This window comes from Microcaecilia unicolor, chromosome 6 (genome assembly GCF_901765095.1).
Source record: "Microcaecilia unicolor chromosome 6, aMicUni1.1, whole genome shotgun sequence".
Lineage (NCBI taxonomy): Eukaryota > Metazoa > Chordata > Amphibia > Gymnophiona > Siphonopidae > Microcaecilia > Microcaecilia unicolor.
In genome coordinates, this window is record NC_044036.1 from 193,910,899 (window position 1) to 193,936,750 (window position 25,852).

At 44.0% G+C, this 25,852-nt stretch overlaps 1 protein-coding gene across 1 annotated transcript in view; it reads right to left on the reverse strand.

Annotated features, from left to right (window-relative positions):
- The window catches only part of ZMYND10 (zinc finger MYND-type containing 10), a 185,214-nt gene that overhangs the window by 18,134 nt on the left and 141,228 nt on the right, over nt 1–25,852 (reverse strand). Inside the window, exons 10-11 of the mRNA XM_030205499.1 lie at nt 14,515–14,636; nt 12,920–13,045 (exon numbers count right to left, since the gene is read on the reverse strand). Coding sequence (XP_030061359.1) covers nt 12,920–13,045; nt 14,515–14,636 — 248 coding nt within the window. The remainder of the gene's footprint in view (nt 1–12,919; nt 13,046–14,514; nt 14,637–25,852) is intronic.

Below are 25,852 nucleotides of genomic sequence, written 5' to 3' on the forward strand. Positions count from 1 at the left end.
AGATTGAAAAGTGCAACACCCCTCCGTATGAAACTTCATTAGCTCCCTATTATTTTATTTATTTGTAGCATTTGTATCCCATATTTTCCCACCAATTTGCAGGCTCAATGTGGCTTACATTTGCCGTAATGTTGGTTGCCATTTCCGGGTAACAGAATTGCAAATGTTATTGCATTACGGTGCATATATACATGATAACATACATGGAACATAACATATGTGGATTAGATCATGGTGTATATATATATATATATATATATATATATATATATATACCATGTGCATACATACATGGTAGAGGAGAATAATTATGTATTGCATGAATGTTTCTGAGTGATAGATTGCATTATAATCTACGTTAGGTCATCAACTGTAGAGAGACCCTGTTTTACATAAGGTTTAGGTTGGTGGTGTCTGTCATGTGATAAGATTTCGGTTTTGTATAGCTCATGTGTAGTGTTATTATTTAGTATTTAAGATGGGTGTTTATGGTATGCCTTCTTGAAGAGATCTGTTTTCATTAGCCTTCGGAAGATGGTTAGGTCTTGCGTTGTTTTATGGCCTTCGGTAGTGCGTTCCATAGCTGCGTGCAGATGTATGAGAAGCTGGTCGCGTATGTGGTTTTATATTTTAGCCCTTTACAGTTAGGATAGTGGAGGTTGAGGTATGTGCGTGATGATCTTATTGCGTTCCTCTGTAAATGATTTTGTGGACCATGGTGCAAACCTTGAATGTAATTCATTCTTTTAATGGGAGCCAGTGCAGTTTTTCTCTTAGGGGTTTGGCACTTTCGTATTTCGTTTTCCCAAATATGAGTCTGGCTGTTGTGTTTTGAGCGGTTTGAAGCTTCTTAATGATTTGCTCTTTGCATCCGGCATAGATGGCATTACCGTAGTCTAGATGACTTAGCACCATTGATTGTACTAGGCTGCGGAATACTTCTCTTGGGAAGAAAGGTTTGATTCTTTTAAGTTTCCACATTGAATAAAACATTTTCTTTGCTGTGTTTTTCGCATGGTCTTCGAGTGTGAGATTTCGGTCAATTGTGACTCCCAGAATTTTCAGGCTGTAGTCTGGGGTGTTTATGGTGTTGGGTTTGATTGTGTTGTATTGTGAGGACAGGATGAGACATAGAGGCATATTTTCAAAGCACTTTGGGAGGCTAAGTTCCATAGGTTTCTATGGAACTTTGGGAGGCTAAGTGCTTTGAAAATATGCCTCATTGTGTTTTTTCTGCGTTCAGCTTTAGTTGGAATGCGTCCGCCCATGAGTTCATTATTTGGAGGCTGTGTGTGATTTTATTTGTGATTTTGGTTATGTCTTGTTTGAACAGGATGTATATCGTGACATCGTCTGCATATATGTACAGGTTAAGTCCTTGGTCAGATAGTGATTTGGCTAATGGTGTCATCATTAGGTTGAAAAGAGTTGGTGAGAGCGGTGATCCTTGTGGTACTCCGCATTCAGGTTTCCATGGTGTTGATGTTTTTGATTTGGAAGTCACTTGATAAGTTCTTGTTGTTAAGAAGCCTGTAAACCATCTTAGTACATTTCCTCCAATCCCGAAGTAGTCTAGGATGTTCGAGAGTATTTGGTGGCTGACCATGTCAAACGCGCTGGACATATCGAATTGTAGGAGTAGGACATTGTTCCCAGTTGCAATTAGTTGCTTAAATTTGGTTATAAGAGTGGTTAGCACTGTTTCAGTGCTAAGGTTGGATCGAAATCCTGACTGTGATTCATGTAATATTGTGAACTTGTCCAGGTATTCAGTGAGTTGTTTGGTTACCATACTTTCCATTAATTTTATTATCAGGGGGATGGATGCTACTGGTCGGTAGTTGTTTGTGTCATTTAATTTCTTCTTTAAAGAACGAGTCAACTTTAAGGCCATCACACTAATCCACAAGATCATCCATGGAGTATCTCCAAGTTACATGGTCAATCTATTAAACCTTCCGACCAGAAACGTCAACATCTTCACGATCATACCTTAATCTGCACCTTCCCAATTGCAAAGGACTAAAGTACAAAACCTACCATGCATCTAACTTCCCCTACCTGGGATCCCAACTCTGGAATGCTCTGCCCAGATACATTCGGTCAATTAGTGAATATGTTCCCTTTAGGAAACTATTGAAAACCCATCTATTCAAACAGGTTTACCTGAATGACCTGACGTACCATAAGTAATCATAAGCAATCCATCTATTTACCGGTTCAACTAATCATTAACAACAATGACTCAGAAAATATCTCCTACCAACCTTCTTACCCTCCATGCTCTTCCCAACTTCTCCTTTATCACCCCACCTCCTTACCTATCCCTATCCTTTCTCTCACATCTCTTCTATTCCATTTACTCCTTGTTCATTTGTCTTATTACATACCTCCTTTGTCGATTCTGATACTACAGATTGTATTCTCTTGTTATTATGTAAGCCGCATTGAGCCTGCGATGAGCGGGATACAAATGTAATAAATAAATAAAATAAAATTGGCTTTCGATTATGCCGATTTGGGCAACCCTGAGAGAAGGACGCCCATCTCCCGATTTGTGTTGGAAGATGGGCGCCCTTCTCTTTCGAAAATGCCCCTGAAAGGCATCCAGTGTATATTGAGGTTAATACTTACCATTTTGAGAGCACAAAATCATTTTTGATGAATTAAAAAATAAGATAAGATTTGAATTAATAAACATATCACAATTTTGTTTAAATGGTTAAGGTTTCTTAGTATTTATTGAATTAAAATTTAATGCCAAGAAGTGCAAAGTGATGCACTTGGGATGCAGAAATCCAAAGAAGGTGTAAGAGATAGGAGAAGAGAGATTGCTAAGCACAGCTCAGGAGAGGGACCTTGGAGTGATGGCATGTGATGATCTCAAGGTGATCAAACAATGCGACAAGGTGGTGGCCACAGCCAGAAGGATGCTAGGCTGCAGAGAGAGGGGTGTAACCAGTAGAAGAAAGGAAATGCTCTTGCACAAGTCGTTGGTGAAGCCCCACTTGGAGGTCTGTGCCCTGAAAATGGCAAGGACAAATCAAGATCAAGTATGCATAAGTGCTATGAGTTTATCTTGTTGGGCAGACTGATCCCATGGCAGCAGCAGATGACATTTTATGAAGGCGTTTCCTGCTGCTGCTGGTTGAGGAGACCACTCCTTTTGCTGCTGGCTATGAATTAGCTGTGCTGGGGCACAGAAATGGGTTGGGATGGGTGGGGCAGAGCTAGGGGCGGAGTGGGATGGGGCAGGCCCTTGAGCTCCCACTGAGTGGGTTGGCCCCCTTGGCAGCTCTGCCTAAGAACCTAAATTTGGCTTCCAGAACCTCCTTCCTACATTTTCCTATGTTGTTGGTACTTATATATATCAAGTCAGCCAGCTCCTGTCCAGGACTGTCTAAAATCTTATCTAGAAAAAAGCAACTCATGACTGTTGCCCTAGGAGCAAAGGATAAAGGCTGAAAAGAAGGCCCAAAGACCAAAATCTCACTCTTGTTCTACCAGGAGAAGCTCAAAGTCAGTCCTACTGCTCCAGTCTAGCATATGCACCATCTACTGAACACAGAGAATACCAGCAAGTGCCTCATTTGTACCACTCCTTTCATATAATGATGTTGTAATTAAAACTGTGGCCTACGTTTCCATTTGCTGGTAGAGCGGCATAAACCCATGCACCTGGACTGTTCAAGCAAGATTGTAAGCTCTTTCAAGCAAGGACTGTCTTTTCATGTTCAAATGTACAGCGCTGCGTACATCTTGTAGTGCTATAGAAATGATAAGTAATAGTAGTAGAATGGGCTTTGTAACACAGAATGGATTATGCATTATGAATAATAAAATTCTATTGCTTGTCATCATGTGATGTGATCACTTGAAACTACACTCCACCTCTTCCTGCACTAAATCCAAGCTTAAAGAAGAGTGAGTACTGTATGTGCCTGTAAGTACAGGCTCACACTGAAGCACTGCTGTGTCCTGTACCCCTCTAACAGACTCTGCAAACGAAGGAGAGCAGGATAGGGTTGCTAACTAGATCCAAAATTGCCCGCCCAACAGGGTTGATCTAGTTTACCTCATTGCATGCAGGGACTTGTAGTTATGATTTCCTAAGTAAAGCAAGACCACTAGTCTCTGCATACAATGAGGTAAACTCAGGACCTACATACTGTAAGTATTGCCATACTGGGAAAGACCAAAGGTCCATAGAGCCCAGCATCCTGTTTCCAACAGTGGCCAATCCAGGTCACAAATACCCGGCAAGATCCTAAAAGTACAAAACATTTTATACTGCTTATCCCAGAAATAGTGGATTTTCCCCAAGTCCATTTAATAACGGTCTATGGACTTTTCCTTTAGGAAGCCGTTTAAACCTTTTTTAAAGTCCACAAAGCTAACCGCCTTTACCACATTCTCTGGCAACGAATTCTAGAGTTTAATTACACGTTGAGTGAAGTAAAATTTTCTACAATTCATTTTAAATTTACTACATTGTAGCTTCATTGCATGCCCCCTAGTCCTAGTATTTTTGGAAGGCGTGAACAGACACTTCACATCCACCTGTTCCACTCCACTCATTATTTTATAGACCTCTATCATATCTCCCCTCAGCCGCCTTTTCTCCAAGCTGAAGAGCCCTAGCTGCTTTAGCCTTTCCTCATAGGGAAGTCGTCCCATCCCCTTTATCATTTTTGTCGCCCTTATCTGCACCTTTTCTAATTCCACTATATCTTTTTTGAGATGCGGCGACCAGAATTGAACACAATATTCGAGGTGCGGTCGCACCATGGAGCGATACAAAGGCATTATAACATCCTCATTTTTGTTTTCCATTCTTTTCCTAATAATACCTAACATTCTATTTGCTTTCTTAGCCGCAGCAGCACACTGAGCAGAAGGTTTCAACGTATCATCAACAACACCTAGATCCCTTTCTTGGTCCATGACTCCTAATGTGGAACCTTGCATGACGTAGCTATAATTCGGGTTCCTCTTTCCCACATGCATCACTTTGCAGTTCCTCAAATTAAACATCATCTGCCATTTAGCCGCCCAGTCTCCCAGTCTCATAAGGTCCGCTTGTAATTTTTCACAATCCTCCCGCAATTTAACAACTTTGAATAACTTTGTGTCATCAGCAAATTTAATTACCTCACTAGTTACTCCCATCTCTAGGTCATTTATAAATATGTTAAAAAGCAGCGGTCCCAGCACAGAGCCCTGGGGAACCCCACTAACTACCCTTCTCCATTGAGAATACTGACCATTTAACCCTACTCTTTGTTTTCTATCTTTTAACCAGTTTTTAATCCACAATAGAACATAACCTCCTATCCCATGACTCTCCAATTTCCTCTGGAGTCTTTCATGAGGTACTTTGTCAAACACCTTCTGAAAATCCAGATACACAATATCAACCGGCTCACCTTTATCCACGTTTGTTCACCCCTTCAAGAAAGGAGAAATTAGGCCTTACCTGCTAATTTGCTTTCCTTTAATCCCTCCGGACCGGCCCAGGATTGGACTGATGGGTTGTGCTCGCCTTCCAGCAGGTTGGAGACTGAGAAAAAACAATGACTCTAGCGAGCCAATAGGAGCCCTGGTCATGTGACCCTAGCCTCAGTATTTGAATAACAAAGCAGAAAGAAGAACAATACATTCTGTGCCCCAAGGAATTCTAGCAACCAGGGAGCACTATTAGAACGTGCTCTAATAAAGGCTCACCGACAACTCTCACCAGAGCAGCGGTATGGCCTCACTGTACTGGCTCACCACATACCCTTACCAGAGCAGCGGTATGGCCTCACTGTAATGGCTCACCACATACCCTTACCAGAGCAGCGGTATGGCCTTATCTTAATGGCTCACCGAAAACCCTTACGAGAGAATCGGTATGGCCTAACTGAAATGGCTCACCGACTACCCTCACCAGAGCAGCGGTATGGCCTCACTGTAATGGCTCACCACGTACCCTTACCAGAGCAGCGGTATGGCCTCACTGTAATGGCTCACCACGTACCCTTACCAGAGCAGTGGTATGGCCTCACTGTAATGGCTCACCACATACCCTTACCAGAGCAGCGGTATGGCCATAATAGAAGATCAATGATTTTTTTTTTTTTAAATATTTGTCTAACTAGCAAAAAACAGCTCTGCAAACAAATAAATAGAACATGGAAACACAGACAGAAAACTGGAACAGGGAGGGGCCTGGGCTGGTCCGGAGGGATTAAAGGAAAGCAAATTAGCAGGTAAGGCCTAATTTCTCCTTCCTTAGCATCCCTCCGGACCGGCCCAGGATTGGACTGATGGGACGTAACAAAGCAGTAGTTCTACGGGTGGGACCCCAGCAAGACCGCAGTGAGTACCCGCGATGCAAAGACCGCCTCCTGCCAACAATGAACATCAAGTCTGTAATATCTAGAAAAAGAATGGAGAGAGGACCAAGTTGCCGCCTTACAAATCTCTGCAGGAGGCACCAAGGAATACTCCGCGCACGACGCTGCCTGCGCTCTAGTAGAATGAGCATTAATAGCCTCCGGGACTGCCTTGCCTGCCAAGAGGTAGGCTGAAGCTATTATCTCTTTAATCCACCTAGATAACGTAGGCTTAGAAGCTGACAAACTCTTACGGTGCTGTCCAAACTCTGGGTTTTCTGACAAACTCTTACGGTGACCAGCAAAAAGCAAAAGACAATCCGAGCGGCGAAAAACCTCAGTGACTGCGAGATATCGTTTAAGCACTCTCTTACCATCCAAAGTACGCAATTTCTTCTGCTCGTGCGTACCTGAGACCAATCCCAGAACAGGAAGAAAACCGACTGGGACAGATGAAACCGAGAGAGAACCTTAGGCAAAAAAGAAGGAACCGGACGAAGGACCTCGCTCTTTAGAAAACTGTAGAAATGGAGACCTGCAGGAAAAAACTTGCAACTCCGAAACTCTCCTAGCGGATGCAATATCCACCAAAAAACACTGTTTTTAGGGTTAAGTCGGTCCCAACATGGAAAGAATGATCTGACCGGTGGCCGAAGAAGGCTAACTCCTTTTAAGACACGGGCGACCTCGGGAAGACTGCCACCGACTTACCCCGAATCCGACCTCTGAAACCGGATAGAGCTGCCGTCTGCATTTTAAGTGAAGAAAGAGACAGACCTTCATCAAATCCTCGCGGCAGAAAAACATCTGAGCCACGGAAACTTGAAAAGGAGCAATCCCAGCGTCTGCACACCAAGACTGAAAAATTCTCCAGGGGCGAAAATAGTTGAGAGAGGTGGAGCGACGACGAGACCGAAGCATGGTGGAAATAAAAAAAACCCTGTGAGCTAAACGGGCTCGTTGAAGAATCAAGTTGTAAGACAAAATCGAGCCGGGGAAAGCTGGGCCTTGAATCAGCAAGGACTTGTATAGCAGAAGTCGAAGAGAAGACATCACCTTCAGCCGCTGCAGATTCGCGTATCAAGAGCGTCAAGGCTAATCTGGGAGAACCAGAATTACTGGCTTCCCATGTTCCTCTATCTTCTGAAGGAGACGACCTAATAGAGGCTACGGGGGAAGCGCAAGTCTGTAAACGAACAGATGGAAAACTGGAGCCAATGACGTACTAGCAACTAAAACGCTCGATTGCTGAGAGCCCATTCGCATGGATCGAGCGTGCGACGACTGGGAAAGTCCGCTTGAATATTGTCAACTTCTGCTATATGCGAGGCTGATATGGCAGCGAGATGAGCTTCTGCCCATACCAGGAAACTCTCCGCCTCTTGCCACCAGAGATGGCACCTTGTTACCCTCTGCCGATTGATATAGGCTACTGCTGAGGCATTGTCAAGAACCACCAGCTTTATAAGCGGCAGAAAGGCAAAAGAGCAGAATACTACGCCAGTAAAGAAGATACACTTGAAGAAAGAAAGAGGACATGGATATAATCAATCTGCAGTTGCATGGTAGACCATGCAAAATGGGGGAAAGAATACTTTTCCCTTCCCAAAACCAAATTGAGATTGTCTTGTAACAAGGTCATATCCACTGTGAAATTGGCAGTCTAATCAGAATTATGCTGGGGCCCAATTTAGTGAACCCCCTTCCCCTAGTGCTCTTCCCAGGCCACCAAGCCACTGGGTACCATTCACTGTTAAATTGTCAGTCCAACCAGAGTTATGCTGGGGCCCAATTTAGTGAACCCTCTTCCCCTAGTGCTCTTCCCAGGCCACCAAGCCACTGGGTACCTCTTACATTTATCCCACGTAATAGAGAAATAATGAGTTGCCAACTAAACGTTGCTAAAAATCTAGGCCTGAATTGCAGTTTTCATATGAATTGCTATTTGTTTACAAGATTTCAAATATGAAATTTTTATAGCTGAGATTTAACAAGTTCTAAATCTTTAACCTGCATATCTGTGTGGAAAATTGGCTTCAAAATTGGTTAAATGTGAGGGTTCCATAAGGGATGGGCAGACTCCTCTTAATGTTCTCATAGCACCTACATCTCATTAACCTTCTTGCGCTGTGCGCATTGCTCTGAAAAGTTGTACTTGTAGTAGCAAGGTCAGGGAAACCAAATGTATGATGATCCACAATGCTTACACTTAATATAGTAGAAGTAACATTTTCAGAATGTCTCAAATTTTGTGGAGGCATAGGGCATTTTAAATAGAACACTTATAAATGCTACAGGTTTACTAGTTTTTTGGCTCATTCTTGTCTAGAAATAAGTAGGCTAAAATATAATGCAGCTGACTAGAATGTCTTGTACCAGAGTATTTTTTTTTTTTTTTTGTCGGTCAGCATGCGGAGTTGAAGAGATGTGCAGAATTGTACAAGAAAACTGCTTTTAATTTTCATAGATCTAGAAGCCTGGTTGCATAGACAACATTAAGGTGCAGTTACACTGCTCAACAAAATCCCTTTGAGTATTTCGATCTGAAAATTAGTACAGAATTTCCCTCAACTGCCTCTACCAGATTCAAGGATACTTTTTCTGTTTGAATAAACAGAATTATGAGTAGCTTCTGATGAGGGGAGGGGAACAAAAGATGGCTTAAGCTTGAAGTCAAGTTGGAAATGTGCCAACAAATGAAGCATTGTGTACAGCCAGTGAATTGCCCAAAAGATGTGTTCATTTGGTTTGCATCGAGCGGTTTATGAAAAGCAGTTTCTGTATTTTCTTTGCATTCAAAGAACTATGAATATGTAAAAAGAGTAGACTAGTATTACCGTTAAGACATTGTAAATAGCTGTTGGAAGTAGCAGTGCTACTCTCTCTTCTGTTCCTAAAGCTTTCCTGTGGAAATGTACAGTAAAATAATAAACTGGGGGGGGGGGGGGGGGGGGGGGGGGATGGAGGAGGAGAATGGGAGTTGTGAGCTTTTGTTAAGATGCTTTGAAAAGAAAACAATAAACTCCCCCCTCCTTCCTTGACCAAGTTATACCGTAGCTTTAAGTTTATAGGAAAATTTAGAAGATTGACACACAGGAGAGAAAAATTGTCCAACATTTTTTTTTTTTTGCCTTAGACTAGTCTACATGTGCAGATCTCCATTATTCTAAAATGACTCTCTTCACTACTTTGGTGGGCATGGACCTGTGAAGTTCCAACAGAAAAAACATTTTTGTACCAGCTTTGTCCCAGTGGTGCTTTAAAATTATGTGACTAGTGTAAAAAAACATACAGCATGAAAGGTTTAAAGAGCTATGTCAATTTACGCAGGACTTTCCTGCAAAAAGAAAGCATTTCTTGTAGAAAAACTGCTGAATGTAAAGCCATGCAAAGTATATGGCTTGATGGAAAAAGTAATATTTTGTTTAACAATTCTTTAAGCAAGCACAAAGGTGCTTTAACCTATGCTCTAAGTATAGGTGAATAGACATGTTTGGAGCTACTATGGCGCTTATGTTGGACGTCTGAAAATGGGTATTTAGAGATCCACATTGCCCAAACGGCCAGATAACAATTCTATGAAGCCCGAATGGAAAGAGAGACAGCCTAGGAGTATTTTGGGCAGGACTAGGGAAGAGGGGAAAAAAAAATGGATTTCTATCTGTGATAACAGGAAGGCCTGGTACATCCGGAGGACAAACACAGGGGGAAAAAACCCCTGCCTGAGTGACTCCGGAGCGCACCAGAGCTCCTGAATCAGGTTCGTCTGGACTTGCAGCCTTATCTACAGCAGAGAGAGCACCCGACTGAAAAAAACGGAGGGTGATTGAAAATGGCCGCCGTTCGCGCCACTTTCACTGTCCCCGAGAGCGCACCTGACACCTCCGCAACAAGCGGAGTAAAGTGGGACAGCGAAACAGACGGACCGCGACGGCGAGGAACCCGAGACTGACAACCGAGTGCCCGAAGTCGAAGGTAAAACAGAAGTGGACGGTACTCCCGGCGCGGAACAAAATTTACACGCGCAAGAAGAAAAAACCCCTGACACTGGCAAACAGTACACCGTTTCAACTTTTCCGACATGGCGGTCACGCGCGAGCACGCGCCTAAAACCCTTTAATCTTCTATTCTTTTGTTTTAAAAACACAAAGCTCAGCTCCGCTCCGTTGACCAAACCAGCGCTAGGGAATAATGCCCCACTGAAAACGGAAGGTAAGGAGAAGAAAAATCAAAACCTTTGCTTTTTTTTTTTTTTTTGCTGAGCAGCTACACAACACAGACACCCCACACAATAAACAGAGCCGTCTGCTCGTTAAAACAATGGGGAAACAGTGCTTCACTTTTGTAAATTTAAGCTGGCTGCCTCTCCCAAAGGTAAAGCCTCTTTGCTAACCAAAAGAGGAACCCTTCCCTTAGCAAATTGAAGAATAGGAGGGAGGTGGGGAGGAAAAGGGGGAGTGACCCGGGGCACCCGAGTATACACCCCTGAGGCTGAGCTAATAAGCTGAAAAAACCCTAACAAGCCTCATAAGAATTCCTGTGGCACAGAAAAAGATAGAATAAAAGAATTATAAATCTAGAAAGAGAGACTAATGGGCTCACTTCCTACCTGCTGGGAGACTGAGAAAATACTGAGGCTAGGGTCACATGCAGTGTTGCCAGGTGGAAAAATTTTTTCCCACCCAATCCAGCACAAAAACCGCCCAAATCCCGCCCAAACTCAAACCCCGCCCCTGACACCCCCACCCCCGCGTCATCACCCCGCCCCCGCTGTCACCGGCCCCGCCTCCCCCATCATCGGCCCCGCCTCCCACGTCATCGGCCCCGCCTCCTACGTCACTAACCCCGCCCAAAAACGTCACTAACCCCGCCCCCCGCGGCCGAAAAAGCAGCCCCAAAAACCGCCCTGAAGCCCAAAAAGCAGCCCAAAAAACCGCAACCCGCCGCGGGCAAAAATTTCCTGCGGCGGGTCGCGGAAAAAACCGCCCACCTGGCAACACTGGTCACATGACCAGGGCTCCTATTGGCTCACTAGAGTCATTGTTTTTTCTCAGTCTCCAACCTGCTGGAAGGCGAGCACAACCCATCAGTCCAATCCTGGGCCGGTCCGGAGGGATGCTAAGGAATGTAGAAGATTGGTGAGGCAAGATTTCCCTTCACTAAATCCATGTTGACTTTGTCTCATTAATCCATGCTTTTGAATATGCTCTGTAATTTTGTTCTTAATAGTCTCTACCATTTGGCCCAGCACCGACGTCAGACTCACCAGTCTATAATTTCCCGGATCTCCCCTGGAACCTCTTTAAAAAATCGGCGTTACATTGGCCACCCTCCGGTACCACGCTCGATTTTAAGGATAAATTATATATTTCTAACAGTAGCTCTGCAAGCTCATTTTTCAGTTCTATCAGTACTCTTGGATGAATACCATCCGGTCCAGGAGATTTGCTACTCTTCAGTGTATAGAACTGCCCCATTATATCCTCCAGGTTTACAGAGAATTCATTAAGTTTCTCCGACTCGTCAGCTTCGAATACCAATTCCGGTACCGGTATCCCACCCAAATCTTCCTCGGTGAAGACCGAAGCAAAGAATAAATTTAATCTCTCCGCTATGGCTTTGTCTTCCCTGATCGCCCCTTTTACTCCTTGGTCATCTAGTGGTCCAACTGATTCTTTTGCCGGCTTCCTGCTTTTAATATACCTAAAAAAATTTTTTACTATGTGTTTTTGCCTCCAACGCAATCTTTTTTTCGAAGTCCCTCTTAGCTTTCCTTATCAGTGCTTTGCATTTGACTTGACATTCCTTATGCCGTTTCTTATTATTTTCAGTCGGTTCCTTCCATTTTCTGAAGGATTTTCTTTTAGCTCTAATAGCTTTCTTCACCTCACTATTTAACCACGCTGGCTGTCGTTTGGTCTTCTTTCCAATCTGGATCCAGTTGGCAACCTTAGAACGGAACAGGGCAGCACTTGAGTATGGGTCTGTGCTTACAGGTCCCTCAAAGTGCTGTCTCTTCTTTAAGATTTGGGTCAAGTGCAGGAGGATGTGTGTTGGGGGAGGGGGGGCTGCAGTAACATAGTAAATGATGACAGATAAAGACCTGTATGGTCCATCCAGTCTGCCCAAGATAAACTCATTTTACATGGTATGCGATACTTTATATGTATACCCGAGTTTGATTTGTCCTTGTCTTTCTCAGGGCACAGACTGTAGAAGTCTGCCCAGCACCAGTTCTGCTTCACAATTACCGGTGTTGCAGCAGGAAGATGGCCTACATAGTAACGATGGACATGACACTCAACTTTCAAGAGATTTCCCCCCCCCCAGCTCCCCACTCATCATCCTGCAGAGGAGACCCCCCCCCCCCCACATACAACCCTCTGCTCTTCAGCCTCTGTAGGGTTAAGAAGTGAGCTTGCTCCAGTAGATCGGCAAAACTTCCACACCCCTGTGGTCAGCCCTGCTATTAGAAGTATCACACTGCAGTCTCTGTGCATTTTAATGTATTTCAGGAGCTGGTATCAGCAATTGTTACTTACCTTTTGCAGTACCATTCATTTTGGCAGCGGGAGCAACGTTTTTTTGCCTCTGAGCCACAGAAGCCACACTTAGGTTTCTCTGGCATTAGCGACTCTATCACATTCATGTTATAGGTCTCTGCCCACCTAAGAGGAATAAAGCAAAGTTGATTATGTGTATCAGGCATTCTCCGAAGGCAGCACATCACTAATTATACAAATGGACTATAAGATGACGTGTGGCATAAAAAAATGCCAGAGCTTTCTGTAAAAGACTAAGATACTGAAATTCCAAAGATTTGTTCAGGTAACTTTGGAGGTTACCCAGACAAATCTTATATTTTGTTTTAAATTTATAAAATACATATGTCGCTTACTTAAATTATAATAAATTGGGACAAAAATGCATGTGGTCGGGAAGAATCTTCCATAACAATGGACCTACTACTGAAAAAGCACCCACTTTTGTTTCCACATTATTCAAAGTACTCAGCGCTGCCACAGAAAGTTGCTTCACATTCTCACATCTCAATTGACGCAAAGGGCAATACAACTGCACCACCCTGCAGACTAGTTAACTTAGGGGCCCTTTTACTAAGCTGCTATAAAAAGGACCTATACTAGCGGCAGGGGCCACTAATTCCTGGTCTGTGTGTTAATTTGGTTTGTGTCATTTTGGGTATACTGGAGCTGTAACAGCTTACAGAAATTATTTATAATGAAAAAAAAATCCCAAGTTATTTTTCTTCTCTTATACTGGTGTAATATTTTCAATGATGCCTGTTTATTTGTGTCATGGCTGCTAAAAGGGGTGCAGCTACTGTGGGTGTGGCTACCATCTTGTTCCCCTTCAGTTTAATTTCTTCTTCTCTTTTTTTCTTTCTGTCTATGAGATGCAATAGCAATAAATTTACCTAGAAGGAATACATTTAAACATTCTCAAATCACCTCAGGAGAATGTTTCATAGGTCACTAAATTGGAAATATTCCAATAACATTTTGGTCTTCAAGAAGACTGTCATTCAGTTGACAAAATTTAACTCCATTCTGTTTTCCCATTCCAGCCGCATAAGCCACACTGATGCATTGTCTGACCATGTGATACTGTCAATTCCTACCCTGCTATCACAATCTTGCCTTCACCAAACTCCAACAAATGTTTCAACATTTTATCACAATATTTAAGAATGCCAACCCTCCTTAGTAGATATAATGCCACCAACCCCTGGATCCCCTCCCCTTCCGCCCTTCTCTCTCCCTCACCCCCCTCCCCCAATCAACTACCACATCTCTAAACATTTGGATAGGAACACAGAGGCATACATGTCAGGCTCCAATCAGGCTTAGAACATCAACAGAAAAACATCATGTCTGGTTTAATTATCTGTGGTAGCATGGGCTAGCGACCAGGCATGGACCCTTCACAAATAGAGGCAGCAGACAATGTAAACCAAAAGAAAAGCCTATATTATGAACCAGAAAGTACCAAAAGTCTGTTATTGTCACAGATTTGGTATGCAAATGTAGGTAAGATTTAAATTTAACTTCATTTCACACAAAAAGGAACTTTACTCTCTTAGGTGTCCTGGAAGTGGTGACTGAAAGGGTGCTCTTACTGGTGAGCCTGATGGCGCAAGTCCTCCGCTGAGGGATTAAACACCTGTTTCACCTGATGCTTTGCAATGGCCTTCCATTTTCCAGAATTCTCTCTGATAATGCGGTCCCAAATCTCTGGAATCTGATCAAAGAAAATCAGCCTGTCAACAAGTACCCAAGAAGGATTGACAAAAGTCATCTGAACAATAAACAAACACTAAAGGGGCTAATGCAGAAAGTCAAATCGGTAGAGTTATGCACTGATTATTTTAGCATGTGACTTCTACTGCAAAATTAGCTCCAAAAGATACCACAGTGATGAAGTAAACAACAAGCATGCAAATTTGTGCCGCTTTAAAACTGTGCAATAATCCGCAGCTGATTGCCAAAATGTTTCCTTTCCTGTCAGTACCTGAGCGGTAATTGGGTCACACACTGACAGGAAGTGAGACTTTTTTTTTAAGTCACTGGGTCTGTATTGCCCCAAAATTATCTAGTGGTCCCTTGATCTGACCCCTTTTCCTCACTAATATGGTAGCTTTCTGCATCTGCCCCTTTCCCTGCCCTCAATCCAATTCACGTGCTCCAGTTAAAATTTAAAAAGTTCCCTAGTGTAGTGCCACTCCCACCCCCAACCCCTCCACAGCCTCTCCCCAGGGATACTTTCAAGAGGCAGGAATTATATCTGCTTGCTCCTGCCTCCATACTGCTATGTTGGAAAATGGCGGTACCTAACCCCCATCTGGTGTATCCTGGAATGCATCAAGAGAGGTCAGACTACCAAATGAGACAATTTTTCCCTTATTTGGTAATTAGGGTGGAGACTACCAAATAAGGGAAACCTTCCTTTATTTGGCAGACAGGCACCACTTAGTACAGCCCAGGATGCATTGTGAGGGTTCAGGCACCACCATTTACCAACATGATGGTGTGGAAGCAGGAGCAAGTGGACATCGCTCCTCCCTTTTGAACATCTGGGGGCATGAGGAGTCAAGGTGTGTGTGTGGGGGGGGGGGGGGTGCCTCTAGAAAAAAAAGATTTTTTTTAATCATAGGGAGGGGAGACATCTTCATGCAATCCTATAATATATTATCATAAACTGCAAATCTAAAAAATGTAGGTGGTTTGGTGGCAGCTGCCTGCTCCCAGGGACTGAAATTTTAAACTCTTCATATCAATATCTAAACAGAAACAAAAATGTGCTTCAACACAAAAATACAATTCAAGTACATACTAACCCCCAGCTTCTATATAGCATGACTTAAGTTGCATGGAAATCTGGTCGTATTCTGGATTTCTACGCACAACTAAATTAGTTAGCAAGCCAATCAGTGCCAATAATTGCCACTTAACAAGCGATTATGACACTAATCGGCATTAATTAGAATTTACACGCACAGCTAAGCGTATTCTGTAATGTGATGTGCATAATTCTAAGTCGTATAGTTAAAAAGGGGGTGTGGCCATGGGCGTGGAATGGGCAGATTATGGGCATGTCTAAAATTAATTCGCGTTATAGAATACACCCGGTTTGAGCCTAATTTAGGTGTCGGCATTTACACCAAGTTTTACTTGGTGTACCTGCCCTCGACTAAATTTAGTCACATGGATGGGTGCTGGGCATATTCTATAAACCACATTGAAATTTAGGCAAACGCATACTTAGTAGGCGTTATTTTTTTGGCGCCAATTTTTTAGGCGTGATATATAGAATCTAGTCCTAAATGACTATATTCTTTTATATTGTGAAAGGTTTATAAAGCATAATTACAATAAATATGGACAATTTTTAATTTTAGAAATACATTGCACTATCTATGTTTGTTGTAGTTTCTTTTCTAGTTGCATTTTATTTCGATTATAGTGCTATTCAGCCAGTGGTGGTCAGCATTTTTCTTAAACACTGACCATCATTGGCTAAATTAGCCCTAGATATTTAGTGTCAGGCCATTTCCAGTACTAATTCCTCTGTTATTGGCCACTGGAGCTTATGCAGATCTTATACCGCCTTTCATAATCAGATGTCAAGCCAGTGTACAATACAAAATTCAGAAGTGGGAAAGGAACATAGGAAAGATGAGAGCACCCGAATAACCTTAAATATGGTCCTCTATCACCTCCAATCCCCCTCCCACTGCCAAAACAACCCCCTCTTTCTGATCCACTTACTGCCCCAGCTGACAACATCAAGATCCCCACTCCCACTCCCAACTCCCTCGGTCATGACAGGCCCCCCTGGGACTATCTAAGATTCCAGGTGGTCCAGTGGAGATGATGGGAGCTCCTGCCCCTAGCAGCTGTATCATTAAAATGGCTGCCACAACCTCTCGTGGCTGCTGTGACAAGTCACGGCAGTCATTTTGAATATCAGTGGTTGGCAGCAATCAGTGGCCCCAAGCAATTTAAGTGGGCAGGAGCCCCTCTTGCCCACTTACATCGCTTTCAATATCGGGCAGTTTGATTTTTGCTTGGGGAAAAGAAGAAGCTTTATGGATCGTCCTGGAAAGAGAAGACGGAACCTGTATCCACACGGGAGTTATCTACAGATCTCCTGTGCAAACAGAGAAGATAGACAAGGATCTGATAGAAGATATTCAAAAGATTGGTATGAAAAGGGAGGTGCTACTGTTGGGAGACTTCAATTTGTCTGATGTGGTTTGGAACGTCCCGTCTGCGGAATCAGAAAGAAGTAGGGAGATTGTGGATGCCTGTCAAAGTGCCATGCTCAGACAAATGGTGACGGAACCCACGAGGGAAGGGTCGATGCTGGATCTAGTGCTCACTAATGGAGGTAGTGTTTCTAATATCTGGATGGGTACCCACTTATGTAATAGTGATCATCACACTGTATGGTTTGATATAAGGGCGAAGGCAGAGTGTGGATGCACAAAACTCAAAGTACTGGATTTCAGACGTACTGATTTTGATAAAATGGGGGGAATACCTGAAGAAGGAGCTGTTGGCGTGGGAAGGCGTAGGAGAAGTGGAAAAACAGTGGTCCAAGCTAAAGGCTGCTATAAATATGGCGACTGATCTTTTTGTGAGGAAAGTAAACAAAAACAAGAGAAGCAGGAAGCCTATATGGTTCTCCAAACAAGTAGCTGAAAAAATAAGAGCAAAAGAGGCTTTGTTCAAGAAATACAAAAGAATGCAACGAGAGGATCACGGAAAAGATTATCGGATTAAACTCAAAGAAGCGAAGAGGGAAATACGGCTAGCGAAAGCGCGAGCGGAAGAAAAAATGGCTAAAGATGTAAAGAGAGGAGACAAGAGTTTTTCAGATATATTGGAGAAAGGAGAAGAGATAGGAATGGAATTGCGAGACTGAAAGATAATGAGATTGGCTATGTGGAGAGTGATGAAGATAAAGCGAATGTGCTAAACAATTATTTCTCAGTAGGAAGTGACGTCACTGGGGAACATGGCTGCTTAAGCGCCGAGCTCCCGATCACCTGCAGCGTTTTTCGGCATACCCCCAGCCCATGGCAATCTATTTTCTACCTGATTTGCACGGCAGAGACACTCCACAGGCGGGCGGTTGAGAGAGGTGATGCAGACCCGAGCAGAGCCAGTCGACTTCTCCCAATTCGCATTCGAGGGAGGCGCGAGCAGGAAGCACATGGCGGCCCAGATGGAGGAGATTCTGGAGGAGCAGGAGCTAAACGGAGGCCCATCCTTAGGGGATAGCTCCACGATGCAAAAGCAGGCAGGTCTTGAAGAGGGATTTCTCCCGGAGTTGCGTTCCTGGCTGCAGGATATCCGGACGGACCTTAAGGCGATCCATTCCGACCTGGCCGCATTGGGGGCCGACCTACGAGGTGAGATTGCAGAGCTGGGACGCAGGGTGGAGGAAAACAAGAGCTGAATTGATGATCACTTAGAGACATTGGGATCCATAGACCGGCAGATCACAGATGTCCGCATCAGTCAGCAACAAATGGCTGACAAACTAGAAGACCTAGAAAACCGGAGAAGACACAAAAACCTGCAGTTCTGATGTCTTCCTGAGACCCCAACATATCAAGATAGTGAGTCGGTGGTCCAGCAAGTGGTCAGCTCACTGCTTTCGGCAACGAAGTCGCCAATAGCCCTGGACAGTGTTATTTGGAGAGATCCCATCGAGCTTTGGGGCTGACCAGGAATAACCTCCCTAAAGACATTATAGCCTGTTTTCAAGACTTCAAGCTAAAGGAGCGGGTCTTAAAAGCTGCACGCCAAGCTAATGATTTCAAATGGGACTCCTATTCTGTGGAGATTTATCAAGATCTGGCATCAGCCACATTGAAGCGCCGGGCTGACCTGAAACCTGTTACAACCAAACTCTGTGAGCTGGGCATCCAATATAGGTGAAGACACCCCTTTGTGCTGATTTTTTATAAAGATGGATGCATGCATCAGGTTAAATCGGTTTCAGAAGCAAGCAAGGTCCTCCCTGAGGGGGACATAGCAGCGACACCAAACTACACAATCTGGGGTGTCTCGGCCCGAAGTCGTATCCAAAGTGGCAGCGAGTGGGGCATAAACGTCTGCAGCGCCAGCACTCAGCGGGCCACCTCACCTGAGGGTGGACTGAGAGAGTTTAACAAGGTCATTTCAATGCTGACATTGCTAGATCCCCCTTTTTGGGGTCAGTGTTCAAGTGTGGAAGATGTAGTTTGAATAGTGAGACTGGGAGTTTGATTTATTCAATGTTTGGGATTGCTGCTGTAAGGGCTGGGGGATACATAGATGTCCTATATTTGGCCACGCGTTGTTGAGAGGGGGTTTACTGTAGCTGGATGCATAATAGGCTGTGGGTGTGAAGGTCACAGTCCTTCCTTGGGGCACCTATTCAGATATGGATGGGGTGTCATGGATAAATGGGGGTTGGATGGGGAGGGTGGGAGGGACGGGAGATACTTCATTTAATACGAGGGAGGATCTTTGTAGGGTATGGGGGGAGGAGAAAGGGGGATGGGGACCAGAATGGGTGGGGGTAAGTCTGGTTTGGCGGTTAAATGGAGATCAGGAGTGGAGGGAGAGGGTTGCGATTGGAGGGGGTGTAGATGACCGGAGCGGGGACACAACAATGTAATGATGACAGATATAAATTTATTGCTCCTGAATGTCAGGGGTTATGAAACGTCTGCTGTTATTTCGGGAGTTGGTTCGTTTGAAGGTGGACATTGCCCTGATTCAGGAGACGCATCTAAAGCCACAACACGAGCACTTGTATAGACATCGTAATTATCTTCTTATGTATTTTGCATCTAATCGAGAGGGGGGTAAGACCAAGGGGGTTCTGATAGCATTTAATGATTCCTGTCCTTGGCGAATTGAAAAAACCATTTGAGATAAGGGGGGTCGTTTCTTATTGGTAGTTTTCTCCATGGGGACTCAAAAATACACTATAGTAAATGTATATGGACCTAATACGGACCATAGGGGCTTTTTTCACCAATTAGATCAGTTATTGTTGGCTCATGGGGAGGGATCTATGTTAGTTGGGGGGGACTTTAACCTCACCTTAAACCCACGGTTGGATAACTCGACCCTAACAATACAATACGCTCAGCAGAGCCGTTCACTGCCTCATGCATTCTTAACCAGGTGGCAATTGATAGATCTCTGGCGACATACGAACCCTGTGCAGAGGGAATATACATATTTCTCATCAGTCCATCAATCTTACTCCCATATAGACTTCTGGTTAGGCGATGCAACAACTCTCCCATGTATTCTGGACCAGCGGATAATACCTCGTACATGGTCAGATCATTGAGGCTCAATATGTCCAAAACTGAGCTCCTTATCTTCCCACCTAAACCAACCTCTCCCCTTCCCCCACTCTCTATTTCTGTCAACAACACGCTCATTCTTCCTGTCTCATCTGCTCGTAACCTTGGGGTCATCTTCGACTCCTCCCTCTCCTTCTCTGCACATATTCAACAGATTGCTAAAACCTGTAGTTTCTTCCTCTATAATATCGCCAAAATTCGCCCTCTCCTTTCTGAGCAGGCTACCAGAACCCTCATGCACACTCTCATCACCTCTCGCTTGGACTACTGCAACTTGCTTCTCACAGGTCTTCCACTCAGCCATCTCTCTCCTCTTCAATCTGTTCAAAATTCTGCTGCACGATTAATATTTCGCTAAAGTCGCTATGCCCATATCAGCCCTCTTCTGAAGTCACTTCACTGGCTCCCTATCCATTTCCGTATTCAGTTCAAGCTCCTCTTATTAACCTATAAGTGAATTCACTCTGCTGCCCCTCACTACCTCTCCACCCTTATCTCTCCCTACACTCCTTCCCAAGAACTCCGTTCACTAGGCAAATCTCTCCTAATTGCACCCTTCTCCTCCATTGCTAACTCCAGACTCCATTCCTTTTATCTCGCCGCACCTTATGCCTGGAATAGACTTCCTGAGCCATTACGTCAAGCTCCATCCCCGGCCTCCTTCAAATCCGGGCTAAAGGCCTACCTGTTTGATGCTGCTTTTAATTCCTAACTCGTCACCTGCTCGTAACCTTATCTTGTCTTCCTCTCTTCAATAGTCCCTTTTCCCTATGTGTCCTATCTGTCTGTCCTACTCTTATCCCTTATTTGTCCTGTCTGTCTGTCCTGATTAGATTGTAAGCTCTTTGAGCAGGGACTGTCTTTTCTTCATGTTCAATTGTGAAGCGCTGCATACGACTGGTAGCGCTATAGAAATGATTTGTAGTAGTAGTAGTCCAGTAGTTTTATGTCTTCGTTCTTGGAACCGGACTAACATTACCCCACACTGGTGCTTGGACGATGTCCTGCTTTCTGATGTGACTAATATTCAACAACTTGAACGTCTAATTAAAGAATATATCCAACTAAATGATAATGGGGAGGTTTCACATGTGGGGCTCTGGGAGGGGTTCAAAGCGGTCATGCGAGGGCATCTTATTGCCTTAAAGGCTCACAGGCGAAAAGAAAAACAGCAGGCGGAAAACTCTTTGCGGGGACGCTTGGCTGGGGTAGAAAAACTCATAGTGGAGCAGAACTCTCGCTCGCCTCCTCAACATTTACTAGATCAAGCACATAAATTACATCAGGACTTGCATGAGTTGCAATTAGCTGATATTTCGTAGCAGCTGCAGAGGGTCCGACAGATGCATTTTGAGTTTGGGAATAAAGCAAGTAGACTTTTGGCTCATAAGTTAAAAAAGCAGGCGAGTCATGCTCAGATCTCACAAATGAGAGATGGTAATGGAGTGGTAACCTCGGATCCAGATGAGTTGCGACTAATGTTTCAACAGTTCTATGCGAAACTTTACACCCCCGATATTGATCCATCGGAAGACGAGGTATCGGCTTTTCTAGACCAGATTCATCTACCGAAGTTACTGGAAGGGGCCCAACACAGGTTATCTAGACCTATTGAACTAGAAGAGATACTAGAAGCAATCAAGGCCTTGGCTCCATCCAAGTCTCCGGGACCGGATGGCTTCACCAACAAATTTTATAAGATTTTCGGTAAGCTTTTGGCACATCTCCTCTTGAGGGTGTTTAACTCACTGCAGGAGGCACAGACACTTCCGGAGACTTGGAATCTGGCTTTGATCACAGTCCTACCTAAGCTGAGTAAAGACCCTCAAATCTGCAGTTCCTATAGGCCGATCTCTTTATTAGGGGTGGACTATAAAATCTTCACAAAGATACTGGCCTCTCGTCTACAACATTATCTTCCATTTTTAGTGCAGGAGGATCAGGCAGGGTTTGTTCATGGGCGTCAAACTTTTGATAACATCCGTCGGGTGCTTCACCTTATTTAGTGTGCTCACTCCTCGAAAGCTCCCATGTGTCTACTCTCATTAGATGCCAAGAAGGCATTCGATAGGGTACACTGGCCTTTCTTGTTTGCAGTGGAGGAGAGAATGGGAGTACTGGGCTGTTTTCTTCACTGGCTACATCTTCTATATAAGGGGCCGACAACTGTCGTACGAATAAATGGTAGCCATTCCTCTCAGTTTCCCTTGTTCCGGGGAACAAGACTGGGATGTGCTTTGTCCCCCCTCCTCTTTGCAATGGTGATCGAGCCTTTAGCTATCTATATTTTGCACACATCCAGATATCAAAGGGGTGCGGCAAGGGACGATTGAATCAAAAATCCTGTTGTTCGCAGATGACATACTACTTACCTTAACTGAGCCAGATACTGCTTTCCTAGCCCTGTCTTCCATATTGCATGATTATGGGGAAGGTGTCAGGTTTTAAGATAAACATGGAGAAGTCTGAAGCCTTGAACATTACAGTCACAGACGATAAGGTTGCAAGACTGAGATCTAGCTATCCGTTTCACTGGGCGTCTCAATATATTAGGTATCTGAGGGTCAATTTGACTAAGCGCATAGAGGATCTGTACGAGGCAAACTTCCCTGCTAAGGTGCGGGAGCTATTTTTAGAGCTAGAGAGATAGGAGGGACTGACGATCTCTTGGCTAGGATGCATAAATGCGGTTAAGATGATCCTTCTCCCCAAATTGCTATACCTGTTTATGGCATTACCAATTTCTCTACCTGATAAATTCTTTCAAGGCTTGCACAGGAGAGTGTTCTCCTTTATCTGGAAGAGGAAACCCCCACAGGTGCGTCCAGCGGTAATGTACCAGCCGAGAGATATGAAGGAATGGGAGTCCCCGCCTTCTTTCTTTATCATCAGGCAGCTCACCTTAGAATCTTGGCTGATTGGCTCCTGGGGGGGAAGGAAGATCTGGACAGTGCTGGAGCAAACCTGGTTCGACCAATACCCATTGAGGGCTATCCCTTAGTTACTTGATAGTCTGTTGAGGGGGGTGATTAAAATAGCCCCATCTCTTCTTCAGTGGCCCCTTAAAATATGGTGTGCGACTAGAGGGTGCTTCTTATCAGGGCACAAGCGTTTCTTACATATGTCCATACGATTTGCATCCGGATTTTCCCTTGGGACATCCGATCCCTGTTATAGCAAGTGGGAACAATCAGGTCTATACCAGCTTGGGCAAGTGTGGGAGGATGGCAAGCCTTTAGCGTTAGAAGTACAAGAAGAATATGAGATACCCTCACCTAATGCATTTCAATATCACCAACTAAGAGATTTTATCCTTAGGCGAGCAAGGGGGGAGTTAAGTCTAGCAGAAACACAGCTGGAGCAGGCGATGGCCAGTGGGGGGAGGAAGAGGAGGGATATCGAGAATTTATAAGGCACTGCTTCAGCGAACTAAACCTGCTATTTATTACCTACAAAAATGGGAAAAGGCACTAGGGGTATCTTATGAATACACAGAATGGGAAAAGATATTCAAATCCTTACTTAAGGTATCGGTATCCAGGTCCCTGGTAGAGAATGAATACGAGATACTGTACTGCTGGTACTATACTCCTAAAAGATTGGCTAAAATGTTCAGGGGGGGATCGGCCTTGTGTTGGCACCAGTGTGGGGGGGAGGGTGATATGTATCACATTTGGTGGTCTTGCCCCTCAGCACAAGAGTTCTGGACAAAAATTTTGAAATTAGCCTGACTGAGGTCAGTTATCCAAAGAAAATGGAGCACTGTCTATTGCATGTTAAACCGCAGGGTGTGAACCTGAATACTCATCGGCTGGTCACACAGGTGTTTGTGACTAGTAAATTAGTATTGGCGGCAGCATGGAAACAACAGTCCCTGCCTGATATAAATGTGATACTATGTAAGCTGGATTATATTCATTTGATGTCTAAATTCACAGTGTTACGTACAGGGAGCGTCTTAGATTACCATCGTATTTGGGACCAATATGTTCTATGGTCATCTCACCCCGAACCTGCTCCGCAAGAATCTTAGATTTGGGGGGGAGAGGGGTGGGAGGAGGGGGTGGAGGGGTATACTAAGCTAAAAGAAAAGCTAGTTAATTTTCTTCTTTTGTTGATATTTGTTATATTCTCTTTATAGGACCTACCAGATACATGGTACAACTATGACTTAAAATACCTGTTAGCACCACCGACTACACCGTATTCCTTGATTGTCTAGATCCACACTCCGGTGTATACCCAGCAGACAGAACCTGGACCAACTTCGAGATACTATCAGAGGATCTCATCTCCCAAACGCTCAAAATATTCACCAAATCTCATTGCAAATTAGACATATGCCCGAACAACCTTATGACATCTGCCCCTCAACAATTTATAACAGACCTAACGAACCACTTGAACTATATGCTACAAAATGGACTTTTCCCGAAGGAGAAAGGAAACATTCTACTTACCCCATTCCCAAAGACGCAAAGAAAAGTGCTGGTGAACTAAACAATTACAGGCCAGTAGCATCCATTCCCTTAATAACCAAACTAACGGAAAGGATGGTGACTAAACAACTCACAAACCATTAAAAAAATTCTCTATACTACTCGACTCCCAGTCAGGATTTCGGAATAATCACAGCACTGAAACAGTACTAGTCACTCTCATGACTAGTCTAGCGCCTTCGACATGGTTGATCATGGAATACTACTACACATCCTCGACTACTTCGGAATTGGAGGCAACGTTCTCAACTGGTTCAAGGGGTTCCTAACCACACAATCATACCAAGTGACATCTAATTTGACTCCATCAGCCACATGGGTACCTGAATGCAGAGTTCCATGGGGATCCCCCCTCTCACCGACCTTATTCAACTCAATGATGATACCCTTGGCCAAACTACTATCAAACCAAAACCTCAACCCATACATATACGCAGACGACGTAATGATCTACATCCCATTTAAACAAGATTTAAAGGAGATTTCCAATGACATCAACCAAAGTCTACATATCATGCATTCATGGGTGGATGCATTTCAGCTGAAACTCAATGCAGAAAAAACTCAATGCCTAATACTCACCTCACAACACAACACGAACAAATTCACCACCATTAATACACCAAAACTGAATCTTCCAATTTCGGACACCCTAAAAATTCTTGGAGTCACCATTGATCGACACCTAACACTTGAGAGTCACGCGAAAAACACAACCAAGAAGATGTTCCACTCAACATGGAAATTAAAAAGAGTAAGACCTTTCTTCCCAAGGACCGTCTTCTGTAACCTGGTACAATCAATGGTACTCAGTCATTTAGACTACTGCAACACACTCTATGCTGGCTGCAAAGAGCATATAATCAAGAAACTTCAGACAGCCCAGAACATGGCAGCTAGACTCATATTTGGTAAAACAAACTATGAAAGTGCCAAACCCTTATGAGAAAAACTACACTGGCTCCCTCTTAAAGAACGCATCACGTTCAAAATTTTCACCCTAGTTCACAAAATTATTCACAGAGATGCCCCAGCCTACATGTCAGACCTGATAGACTTACCACCCAGGAATGCTAAAAAAT